Below are 12,608 nucleotides of genomic sequence, written 5' to 3'. Positions count from 1 at the left end.
GGTGTAACACAGAATTGATTGACATTTTATACAATATGCTTTAAATAAGACTCAAAACAGGGCGGGGTCAGGATGACCCCAGAGGACAAAACGTGTGTGGCAATCGGGAGGACATTAGGGGTACTTTAAATATATGCTCCTGTTTATACTTATTTACTTAAGTAACAATGCAGGTCTTTTGCTTGTAACAGAGTATTTTCAAAGTGCGGTATTAGTACTTTCACTTAAGTAAAGGATCTGAATACTTCTTTCACCGCTGAATAGCAGAATAGCATCCATAATTTCAGGAAACTAAGCCTTGGAAATTGCATGCATGTATGTATGAATGCACTTGTGTGTGGATGTGTGTGTGGTTGTAAATTGATCCCTCCTACTCTCGCTGGTTCGTTGTGCAGAGGAGGGGCAAGGAGGAGGAGGAGGGGGAGGAGGAGGAAGAGGAGGAGGAGGGAGGGAGCCGAAGCAGGAAGGAAGGCAGGCAGAGAGGGAAGGGAGGCAGGCTGTGAATGCCAACAAGCCCCGTCGTAATCATACAGCTCCGTAGGTAGGGTTTGATATTGTAAAAAAACGTCTTGCAATGGAGAGCAGCGACGACCACTATTAAACACCTACTATGCGCCAGTGCCGCGTTCACCCTGTGCGCGTGCAGCAGCCTCACCGTCGTCGGCACGTTTGATCCGAAAAACCGTCTTTTTCCGCTGAGTGAAATGTATCGCGACTGCTCGGGATTCACATTCTGACAATGGAGATTGAAAATATCGTGGCCAACACGGTTCTCCTGAAGGCGAGGGAAGGTAAGAACAGCTGAATGTCACACAGAAAAATTCAAATATATGTATTTTTCTTCTCCTCAGCATTGACCGCGGACGAGCCTGAGCTTTCGGCTGTCCTCCTTGGGATTTATGTTTTCTGTGTCTCCCATCCTTTGTCTCCGGGCAAACATATTCCGTTTAAATCAGCTGTTTGTACACCAACAACACAGATTTACCGGGCAGGTTAACATAAGGCCCAGCAGCAGGCTGGAGATGAACAACGCAGGGAGTGTTTGCAGCATCGCGCTTGCATTAGAGGGGCTGTCGAGCAAAATTTTTTCACACAGTGGTTTTGGGGATATTTACAATTTCACGATGACATAACGGATATTTAATGGTATTCGCATTACATAGTGTTGAGTGTGGACCAAAATATAGCTGCGCAATGTGGCTCTGTGCCCGAGAACATCCTCTTCTTACCTGTCATTGTGGGTTTAAAGCCCAATTAGGGATGTAAAGTGAACGTGTGGTATTATTTGACGCAGAAATGTGCCACTGCATTGCCGTTTGGCTGCTGCTGGGAGAAAGAAATGATGTTATAGTGGATGTTTCAGAAGGCCCAGCATGTACCCGCTGTAGCCCCGGGTGTGCACGCTGCTCAGTGGGCCGGTGATCCCGCAGCAGCTCACCTGGAGGTGGAAAAGAGGCATCTGTTTTCCAGGAGATGGCAGAGCAGAGAGGCTACTGTGAGTGGGCGCAGTGTGGGTGTACAACACTGTATCAGCTGCCAGAGGAGGGGAAAAGGTGTTATCACTGCTCAACGATTTCCACTTTTTCTCTCTCTCTCTCTCTCTCTCTCTTCCAATCGGATTTGGACACCAGCATAAGGGTGTATGGCCGCGGAGGATATTGTCCAAGCTGATCCATTTTATTCGCCCACAGTGCGTACATGGCTCGGGGGTCGCGGTTCAGTGTGCGCACGCAGAGGCCTCCTGGTTCACATTATATTCAGTTCAAGACTAAACGCCAACACTGCTGTGAAATGGATTATTCGCAGCAGCAGTGAATCCATTTCATAGCAGCAGCTGCTCCTGACGAGGCACCAGGCTTCCCTTTACCTGCTATTAAATGGTGCTTGACATTGTCACGAGGGGGTCGGATCTACAGGCTCCATACCTGTCAGTGTCCTCAGCCAGAGGCTAAAGGCCCTCAGTGATGATAAACCATGCAGAGTGTAGAAGGAGCCCAGCATGTCTCTGTATGTGGCCCAAGTTCAATATATTTTATTTAGTTCCAATGGTGCTGAAACATTTGGTGATATATCAAAGTCATTGTGATTTTCAGTAATTATTTGACTTGTTTATCAAGTAAAATACCAAACAGCTATTTGCTCTTACGGGCGGATTATGAGTCCCTGAGCCAAGGTATGCAAAAAGACCCCGCCACCTCTCTTACGAAGGAGCAAGACATACTGACTTTGTTTTGCCTCTTTCTTGCATCTCGTAGTCATAATGCATCTTTTTGTGGTTTTGTGTCTCTTCAAGGTCATTTTGGGTCTCTGTTACTCCTATTCCATCAGCATGGAATCATTGCCGTTCTCCTTGGCTAATGTTGAACCGATCGGAGCATTTTGACCAAAAATAACGTGGTTCAGAACCCAAAAAGTTGACTCTCTGGAACAAAATAATGGCATGTTTTTGGTGACGTTAAGTGCAAACCGTGTCAACATCAGTGGGCGTGTCATACTCTACATGTTGGAAAGCGAGGACGGAGAAGTCAAATGAGAAATCTTTGGGACACAAGAGCGAGCGGTGGTCTCATTAATAATTGCTTCATGCTTGTTTTCTGGGATAAAAACAAAAATCTGTAATAATAATGGCACAAAAGTTTGCAGATAATCCATGTAATCTGACACATTGTTGATTACGATGGTGCCACGTTGAACTGGTGGATACATGTGCTGGTTCACGAAATCGCATCAAAGCTCCAAGAATCCTGATCAGAACTGGTTCTAAGAACCAGCGCTAATTTGGTGGAAAAGGGGTATTTAAGGTCATTTTGTTTCTCTATTACTCTTTTTACACCAACATGGAACCAGTTCCATTTCAACTAAAAATAAATTGATTCAGAACCTGAAAAGTTGGTTCTCAGCTGGAAACAAAAAATGTAAGTTTGTTTTTTTTTAACCTGAAGTGTGAACCCTGATGACGGTAGTGGGCTTGTCATACTCTACACGTTGCAAAGAGAAGATGGAGAGGTGTGAAGTGAGAAAGCGTCAGACAAGAAAGAATGTGCAGTGGTTTCAGCAATAGTCGGCCTGTGCTTGTTTCTGGATCAAAACAAATATCTGTGATAAAAGCTTGCCGATTATCAGTGTGATCCACCATGTTGCTACTGCAGTTATTTCTCTTATGCATTTGCAACGCCCTCCATTGATGACACTTTATTGATTAACAGTGGTTCTGCTCAAACCTGGTGGAAAGTGGGCTGGTTTGCTAGATTGCACTAATGTTCCAAAAGTCCTAAACATTACTGGTTCAAGAACCTGAGCTAATTTGGTTGAAAAGGTATATTTGAAGTTATTTTGTGTGTCTATTACCCTGACAGTTGTAGAAATATGTGATAACTGTCTTCAGGTGAAGCAGTTTTCTGTGTATTTTATGATTAACAAAGAAAAAAATCTTTCCGCACACATTGAACTGGTTCTGCTCCATTTCCTACATCGAATATTAAGCTGTGTAGAGCATTTCGACCAAAAATAAATTGATTCAGAACCTGAAAAGTTGAATCCCAGCTGGAAGAAAAAATAGCAGTTTTTTTCTTTACCAGAACGCTGAAGTGTGACGACGTCAGTGGACGCGTCATATTCTACAGGTTCGTTGGAAAACAAGAGCATGCAGTGGTCTCATTAATAGTTAGTTTGTGGTTGTTTGGGGGTTTAGAACAAATATCTGTAATAACAGAAGAAAAGTTTGCAGGTAATCAGTGTAACCCACAATTTTGCTACAACTGTTTACTTCTGTTGGGCAGTGAATATCGCCTTTGTTGATTACGCATCCTTTATCACAATGCTTCCATGCAAAACTGGTGGAAAAGTGGGCTGGTTATATAGCACCGAGGTTCCAAAAAATCCTGAATGGAACCAGAGCTAATTTGGTGGAAAAGGGGTGTTTGTGGCTATTTTGGCCATTTTTGTAGTTGCTTTTCATTCAATGTATTTGTGGTCTTTTAGAGTCTCTTCTTGGTCAGTAAGTGTTAACTTGAGTGACAGTTTGCAGGTGAAGGTCAGGAGGGCTCTTATAATAATAAGAATAAAAAACTTTATTTATATAGCACTTTTCTGAACAAGTTTACAGAGTGCTTTTCAGAAAAGCAACAGATAAAACAAGGCAGCAATAAAACAAAAGTGAAATAAAATGCAAACACAATGATCATATATTAATACTGGAGAATGTTTTTTTTTTTTTAAGTATTAAAAGTAGCATACAATGGATGTGGAGGGATGATAAAATCTGGCATCAGCACCGTATTAAATATTCATAAATGCTTTCCTATAAAAGAGAGTCTTGGCACTTTGGGTCGCGGGGCCTGTGCCTGCTAGGCCCGTTCAGTAATACATCCATGTTTGTTCTCATAACTAGTGACGTAAAATCGACATTCTTATTATTTTAAGAAGATTTATCAGTTAAGAAAACAGTCCTACTTGCAGCCTAAATAAGCATTTTGGATGTAGTTGGTGCAGTGTAGCATGGACTCTCCATTGCCTCATCAAAAATGTTGGGTAAACAGTCAGTGTTGTTGTTTTTTTAATATCTCTCCCTGCTATACCATTCACTGTGTTAATTAGCACTCAGATTAAAACAGCTAATGCCTCCCAATTTATCCCCTTAAGTTGCACAGGAGACTAATTTGATTTTAATTAGGCTTTCCAGAGGTGGGTGTTTGCAGCTGTCAGAGTGTTTCAGTATGTCACCGTTGTCATCACATGCAGTGTCACAAGCTGTGGAGTGAACCCCACCTTCAAACGCACAAATCCAGACAGAAAACCGCTCCTGTGGATCAGAGGTCAGCCGACTTTTATAAAATTCAACAGCGTCTCCGCGCTCACCTTCATGCTACATGGCATCAAGGCCTCCGCGAGCAGCTGAGGGGTGCAGGGAGGCCGTACAAGCTACTGAGTCAGCAAGAGTTTGCCCTGCTGATGTGTCCTTGAGCAAGACATTAAATCAGTGGTTCGGTAACGCTCTGACCTCGCTGTGGAGACAGGAAATTGCAAACAGTTTCCCAGCACAATATTAAGTATTCACAAAGCATAAACAATCTTAGATTTTGTTTGTTTAATGATATGTGGCGTTTTCCATCACAGATTTAATGGGATACTTCGCCGAATTTTAACCAGCTTTGTATCACAACAATGTAGGTAGTGTGTGTAAATGAACTGTGGTGAACTTCCTTCCATCTAACCAGCGCCAGATCTACCTGATCAAATTTTTTGGCTCTAGGGCTGTTCCTGAAATACAGATTGCTCTTTCACATTTTTGTATTCCTGCCATCCCGGAAACAACAAGTATAGAAGCACATCGAGATGAGAGAGAAGCTCATTTTACACAGAGATCGCACTAAAGGACTGACATGGAGGCCTTTATTTATGCCGTTTTTGCTCCAGTGTGTGATTTAAGGCAGCAGGCCGGCATCGCGGAAGCCAAACTCTTCTTCTTCTAGTGTGACATTTATCACGTGTCGGCAGCGCTTTCTAAACAATAACAATCGCACAACATGTCAACAACAATCATTTACCATCTCTGTTTTTTGGCAGTTGATCTTGTCCCCTGTTCAGAGGGTCAGGGACTCCTGGACCTCATTGTTTTTGCAATTTTTGTTTTTTCATTTTAAGTTGCTGTTTTTTTCCCTCTTTGAGATAGCTGATAACTGTTGGCTGTTTTTTATTTACTATTTGTATTAGGTTTTCTCTCAAGAACACAGACATCATAGTGATACACACGTGTCAACCAGGCAAAACTAAATCTACCCATATAAAGCTAAATGCTTTTTAAATCTCCCAGCAGTGGGTCGCACACAACACATTAAAACGACACACCCGTCCCATCTACGGTCCTGTCCTGCCAACTGTGCCTTGTACGCAGAAATCAGTTTGTCGTTGTTACTACTTCTGCCTCCAGCTTAGGCGAGACATCTCTGTTATCCCATTCTGCAGTCGTACCTTTTCTAAAGAATGGCGATGTGGATTAACGGCACGAAACTCCCAACTCGTACGGTCGGTGTAAAAGGAGCAGAGAGAGACAGATGCCCCTCTCTCTTTCTCTCTCTCTCTCACAGACCAAACTCGGATCAAATGTTAATACTAGGCGATGCTATTAAAATATTAACCAAGATTCTGCTCTGTATTGCCTATTTCTCACCAAAAATGTCTTCAGAAACATATTTTAATGCACTACTTAGCCGTAATACAAACATTTGTGAACAGGAAGTGGGCGCTTTACTGTGTTATTGCAAAAACAGCGGCTGAAAAAACAGTAAAACTAAGCCGATAATGTATAAATCAAAACTTCTGTTGCTGTGTTGCCCTTTTTTCCTGTCAAATGTTTCAGAAACATATTTCAACTTATTATTGAATTGTAATTCAAGATTGTTTGTTACCAGTCAGCTGCCATATTGTTTCCTGCGTCAAAACAGCCAGGTTATGTCACCTACCAGCGGGCGCTTTTATTGATCCTTTGCGGTGCAGTGCATTCTGGTAGTTGAAGGTTTTCTGCCTCTTGAGTGACAGAGAAAACCACAGCCATTTGTTTTTTCTTGCCACATGGCACCGGTTTCAAAAGTATATGCATCTTTTTGCATCGGCTGCCAGTGACATACTTATTAAATGCTCGATTAATGACACCCTCCCACATGTCTGTTGGTGCCTATAAGGAACTAACTTTTCCTTTTTAGTCACTTTTACACACCTGTTGATGTGAAACTGGGTGGCCAGAGTGAGAAGTGTTATGACAGGGTGTGTCCAGTCTGCCACAGTTGAGATGATGCGTCAAGGGAAGTGGTTTGTAGAGATGACACTGCTCCCACCACTCCCCACCCCCGCCTCTGTGAAACGTATACATACATCTGGTACTGACTGTGGAAAGGAAATCCAACACATTTTACTGCATTAAGATTTTCGCCGCTCATGCTGCAAGAGGTGACAGCTGCACAGGGCGACAGTCTTGTACAGCCAGAGGAAGTTATTGCGATAGCTCCCCTGAGAATATATTACAAAGTTTTGGAAATGGTGTTTGTGAAAATACAGAGGATAACTTTTAGCAGTGAGGCAGCCCACAGTTTGACAGTCTAAACTGTTTTCACTTTGCTGAGTAGCTCCCATATTAAGTATTTTTCTATAAATTGTAGAATCTGACTGAAACACCGAAGGGCCTGTTTTGCTGGCTAATGTTTTTTTTTTTATCACAGACGTATCAGTGCATATATTGGCTGATGTTCACAGAGAACTTTTGTTAAAGCACTTGATGTAAATTCAGAAACAGTGTTATCATACTTTGTCCCGCAGACTCCACTGTTTACAATACTTTGCAGCACCTGAGTTGGCAGAGCACCCTATCATAGCGGGCAGATGGTGGTGTGAAGTCTGCAGAGAACAATTATGTTTACTCTTCAGCTGTAAAATATCCTGCATCCATTACATTTATTTGTCAGGTCTCTTTAACAACCAAACTAAAGGGTCCTTTGGATCAATACCACATAAAAAGATGATTTATATAAGAGGGGAGGCAGTTGTTGATACTAACTGATGTGTTCTTGTAGCTGAACATACAGATGTATCTCAGTAAGGAAGCTGTGCTGAATGGCCACTGGAAAATTTATAACATACACATTTTACTTTATCAGACCTAAAAAGTTTGTGGATGCTCACCTTAATCTCAATCATGATGCTGTAAATAATTAAAACATGGCAGAAGTTTGACATTTCTTTAGATATCAGCACATAACAGGAATTATTTTGTTGCAGTTTTTCTGTCTGATTGGGCTTGACAGATGACAGCTACGATATTAAAGTCGATACTAAATTTGAGAAAGATTTAAAACATAGAAATGATCTATTTTTAATCTTAACATTTCAGTCTTTTGTACAACATTTCTTCTTTAAAGGATCTACTGAAAGATAATGTCGTAAACTGTCAAAGCGTTAGCGCTCATTATATTGTACACTGCTTTGTTTTCAATTGAAGATGTTTAATTTGGATGTAAGGGCTGCAGCTAGTGATTATTTTCATTATCAATTAATCTGATTATTTTCACAATTAGCTGACTAATCATTTAGCCTGTAAAATGTCTAAAAACTGCTCATTACAATCTCCCATATCTTCACTTTGCTTCTTTTGTCCAACCAACAGTCCAAAACCCAAAGACTCTTTATTTATTATAATAAATGACAAAGAAAAGTTTCCTGACTAATTAATTAATCAACTAATTGTTACAGCTCTGTTGGAAGTACAGACTAAATCAGATCGCTTGGTGACCCTAACATGGAAAGCTGCAAATTTGGGATAAGTTGCCACTGCTTCTACTTCAGTTAGAGTGACTATATTTCCCAGAGTTCCATCTGGGTGTCGATGTTTACTTGTTCAGCTGTGAGCTATAAATTTCGTTGGAGTTATAAATATGTAGAGAGCAGTGGAGGGTGCATGGTTGGAGCAGGACAGAAAGACCTTCTCAAGTTTAGAAAAGTTAGTTGCACCTGATAATCAAAACGCATGCTGGAATTAGGGCAGTGTGTACCACTACAGGAGTTACAATTCAATATACTGTGATGTATTGCAATACTGTAAGCAAAGCGATATGTAGCTTTTTTTTTTTAGCTAATTTTTGGAAAACTGTCAATGCTAATGGTGTGCTCTTTTTCTTCTGCTTGTTGTCCGGCCTTTGCTCTTTGGAGTGGAAGAAATCAGCATAGTGTTTTTGATAATCAATTCTTTGTCACAAAACATAATATCCTGTTACACAAGTGTCTTTATATTTTTTCTTGCACCCATAACTTGGATGACCAAATGCAGTGCATATTGGTCTGATGAGCTTTGTCATTTTAGAACCTTGTTTCTGCTCATAGTTGCTAAAAAGGCAAATTTGAGGTGTTGACGGCTTAAAAAAATACTGTAAGGAAGCTTTTATAAAGCTGCGCTGGTAATGTATTGATGCCACTATATAGGTCCCATATTATGCCCATTCTAAGGTTTTTACTTCTATTTTGGGTCAGGACGTTTACATACTTTAGTGTTCAAAAAACATAATGTCTGCCTGAATATACTCATATTTACGTTCTGTCTGAGATGCTGCATTTTCAGTCTTTATGTGACTTCCCCGTACGCCCTCTCTGTGTCTCTGTGCATCACTGCAGCTGCAGAATGACTGTAATGGCACCGTAGCAGCATTTTCTACCTTTATTAGGGATGCACAATATTGGCTGATGACACATACTGATATTGATATGACCTAATTTTAACTATCACCAAGTCTCTTCTGCTGTGGAATCAGTATCGTACATATTCTTATCATGATGGCCTTTATCATGGAGACATGAACTACACTGCTTATTTATGTCTGTAATATGTATTCATTGTGCAAAATAAGAAAAATACTTCAACTTTGGGTAGATGTTTTGTACATGTTCACTTCAGCCATTAGCCGATTCCGATATTTCATTTTAAAGCCAATATCCGCCAATACCAATGTCATGCTGATATTATCGTGTATATCCTGATGGCTTGTTTAAAGGCAAATGATTGTCATCAGGGGCATTATGAATTTCTCTGTGGATTGAGCGTTTTGACGCAAATCACCCAGAAAACTGGCCATAAATGCTGGATATTTCTCACTTCTGTTGATAAACCAAATGAATACTTTTATGATACTATGATTTGTTCACTGTCTGCCACTGTAGGACACTCTAAAAAAGGTTTTTTCTTTTCAACATTTGTCCTAAAATTGTAAATTGTATAAAATTGTCCTTCAATTTTGGATATTAGAAAATTGGTCTTAAACTTGATTCTGAGTGGCATTAAAAAAGTCTTAAAAAGCCTTAAATCTACCGTTCCTCAGGCTGCAGGGACCCTGTAATACAATGCCACGCATACTTACGTCGTCAAATGTAGTGCGTGAAAGGAGATAAAGGGCATTTCACCCCTCTTACTGGAATCAAATTTCACCAGATCCTTTTTCTGCGTCGTTCCTCTCACTATTCTTACTGTCTTCATGAAAAAGGAGGAATGTGGACAGTCCAGTGCTCACATTCCTCTGACAAACTGTTGAAACTAATCCTGCTTATATAACTTATTTCCACCTTACAGGTTGGAAGCATTGATTTTTTTTTTTTTGTTACTGTAGAACATCAGAGATGGATGAAGGGACACCTCTGCTGCCGGTGTGTCTCACCTCTCTCTGCTCTCTGTCCACCACCCTTCAGACTGTAGGCTCGCAGGTCCTGTCAGACCACTTGTGAGGGTTTTCCTGTGACGTTAGCCAGCGTAGCTTTATTAGTTTTGTGGTCATAGCTGGGCTAACACTTGTTGTCATCACTCTGGGGTGTTTCCTCCAGCTGAGGCTCGTAAAACACATTGCTTTGTGACTGTCCCTTGATGTGGGACTCATTTTACAGTCATTACACCCACAAATGGGCTGTGCGGAGAACGAGACGCAGTGTGTTGCGTACGCAGCTATGCCGCATGGCACTAGCAGCGACACTTAGCTGGGATGTTCATTTGCACAATTTCTTGGCAAGCGGACTGAGCATGAAGAGGCACTTTTTGTGAACATCATAGGGACGTTGTCTGGCTGCCTTGTTAAATGTTAAATGGCCGTTCTTCCTATGAGAACCCAGCTGTCAGCCCGATTTTAACAATGTGTACAGCTAAGTGTATTTACAAGTTCCTCTGGTTCAAATAAAGATTTAGTTTCTCTAAAAAGAGTTTTTAGAGGTCTGGCAGAGTCTCAGTCTAGTAGCAAGTGTATTAAATATCAAAGGTCCTTCGTGCTTTATCAGTTTGCCTTTTTGAAACATTCCTGGAGTCACAGTTTTGCCGTCTGCCCTTGGTTAAATTTGATGTCAGCCCTGCCTTCAAGTGTGACTTGAAAGTGTTGTCTTATCAAAGATAATCTTCAAGGTGTTAATATGTGCTGTGTGTTCCCCACCCAAGGGCTCTGCGCTGGAGAGGCTGCTGTTGTGTGTTCTCGCTCTTTCGGCGTGGCCGTGAAATTAACCAGTGGACCCTTCATGTGAGAGACAGCTGTAGATAACGTATAGATGATTAACCTTTCAGTCTGTCCTCTCACTCACTCCAACGCTGCACGTCTTGCTCAAGTTTTAGTCTCACCATGTTCCCTCGCCGTCCTTCCCTCCCCCTTCTCCCTCAAGACGCTGTGAAAACAAGGGTCAGTTTTCAAGCATGCCTCGGCTCGTTTTAATGGAATATCTCGGAGAGATGGGGCAGAGGAAACGAAAGGTCTTACAAAACACCGCAGCACGCTGCCGGAGCGAGCAGGAGCGCGTGTTTACGTGAAGCGTCCGCTCATGTGAAAAACTGCATGTCCAACCTCTCACACACGAGGCTTTCTGGTGTTTTGTTGTCATGTCCTGGAATTTACCCTGATGTTGTAATGTTCACATTTTTGACCCAGGGAGAGGGAAGTCCGGCCATAAAGAATTAATGAAGGAGAGGAAAACTGTTTATACGGGGGAGGGGAGCGAGAACTCAGAGAGAGAGAGGGGAGGCGAAAAGGGAAGGGGGCACGTGAGAGAGGTGAGGATTAGAGGAGAGCAGTGCTGCCTGATATTCACATGTTTCTCTTTTCCTCTGTCCCCCAGCTGATGTGTGTCTTTCAGTGCGAATATACAGACGGATTACCTTATGCAAACACTGGGCCTTTGCTTTGAATAGGCAACACAGATACTCGCAGCTAATGTTTTCCTTATCAGGGGCTACTCCGGCCAATCACACACTGTATGGGAGAAGGACTGGGAAAGCAACAGGCCATTCATTTATCATGGCCAGGCTCCATTGTGCCCATGTGCGTGTGCATGCTCATATTACAATGGGCCTAAACTATGCATGACCCTCTCTCATTTCCTACCATTTAAGCCATGTTTTTGGGAGAGCGCTGCAGCCGTCCCGATCCGAACCTCCACCTATTTGACTTCGGCAGGGTGGGGGTCAGATCTGACGAGGTGTTTGGGCTGCTACCAAATATTCAGGGCACGATTACATTGGCCAAAAATATCTTGGTAAACAGTGTTATCTGTGTTTTTAAAGGTAGAAAAATGTCGTTGGTGCCAAAATGTAGTAGCAGCATGTTTGGCTTTTTACTTTTCGTTTACTTTTCCTTCGGTTTTATGCTCAGAGGAATTTTTTTAAGTGCACACGACTCTGATTGTTAACCCTTTAAGACCTGGATCGAAATCAGTTTTCCTGTGCTGCGTTCAGACGCCTTTCACAAGCATTTAAACCTCTGACCCCCCCCAATATTGTTTGATTTATTTTGAAAACACTGGGGAAAACTTGGGCAAAAAATGCCCCATAAATTGCAAAAAAAATAGTAAAAGGTGACAAGTAAATGACCTAACAATTAGCTTGGACAGGTTATCAGATATTATCCAAAAAAAGTGAAAATGACCAGAAAACTACATAATAATTCTTATGATTATATATTTAAATGACATTTTCTTGCTTGTTTTTGTTAACTTTTTTTCTTTCTGCATGTTTGTCAGGTAATTTTCTTGAAATTTGGACAAATTTTTTTGCAAATTTTGAGACCATTTCTTGTGGAATTAAAAGGAATTAAACCTTCTTGCACTCA

The 12,608-nt window shown here is 41.5% G+C and overlaps 1 protein-coding gene across 2 annotated transcripts in view; it reads left to right on the top strand.

Annotated features, from left to right (window-relative positions):
* The first annotated feature begins 449 nt into the window (after window positions 1-449).
* grk4 (G protein-coupled receptor kinase 4) overlaps window positions 450-12,608 on the top strand; it is a 64,380-nt gene continuing 52,221 nt past the window's right edge. For both annotated transcript variants that reach the window (XM_042484798.2, XM_088073738.1), the window contains exon 1: window positions 450-791. In XM_042484798.2, coding sequence (XP_042340732.1) covers window positions 740-791 — 52 coding nt within the window. In that variant the 5' untranslated portion in view covers window positions 450-739. The remainder of the gene's footprint in view (window positions 792-12,608) is intronic.

Source organism: Plectropomus leopardus, chromosome 3 (genome assembly GCF_026936395.1).
Source record: "Plectropomus leopardus strain MGB_pleo_1.0 chromosome 3, ASM2693639v1, whole genome shotgun sequence".
Taxonomy (NCBI): domain Eukaryota; kingdom Metazoa; phylum Chordata; class Actinopteri; order Perciformes; family Serranidae; genus Plectropomus; species Plectropomus leopardus.
The sequence above is the reverse complement of the archived record's forward strand: the minus strand, read 5'-3'. Positions and strand labels throughout refer to the sequence as shown.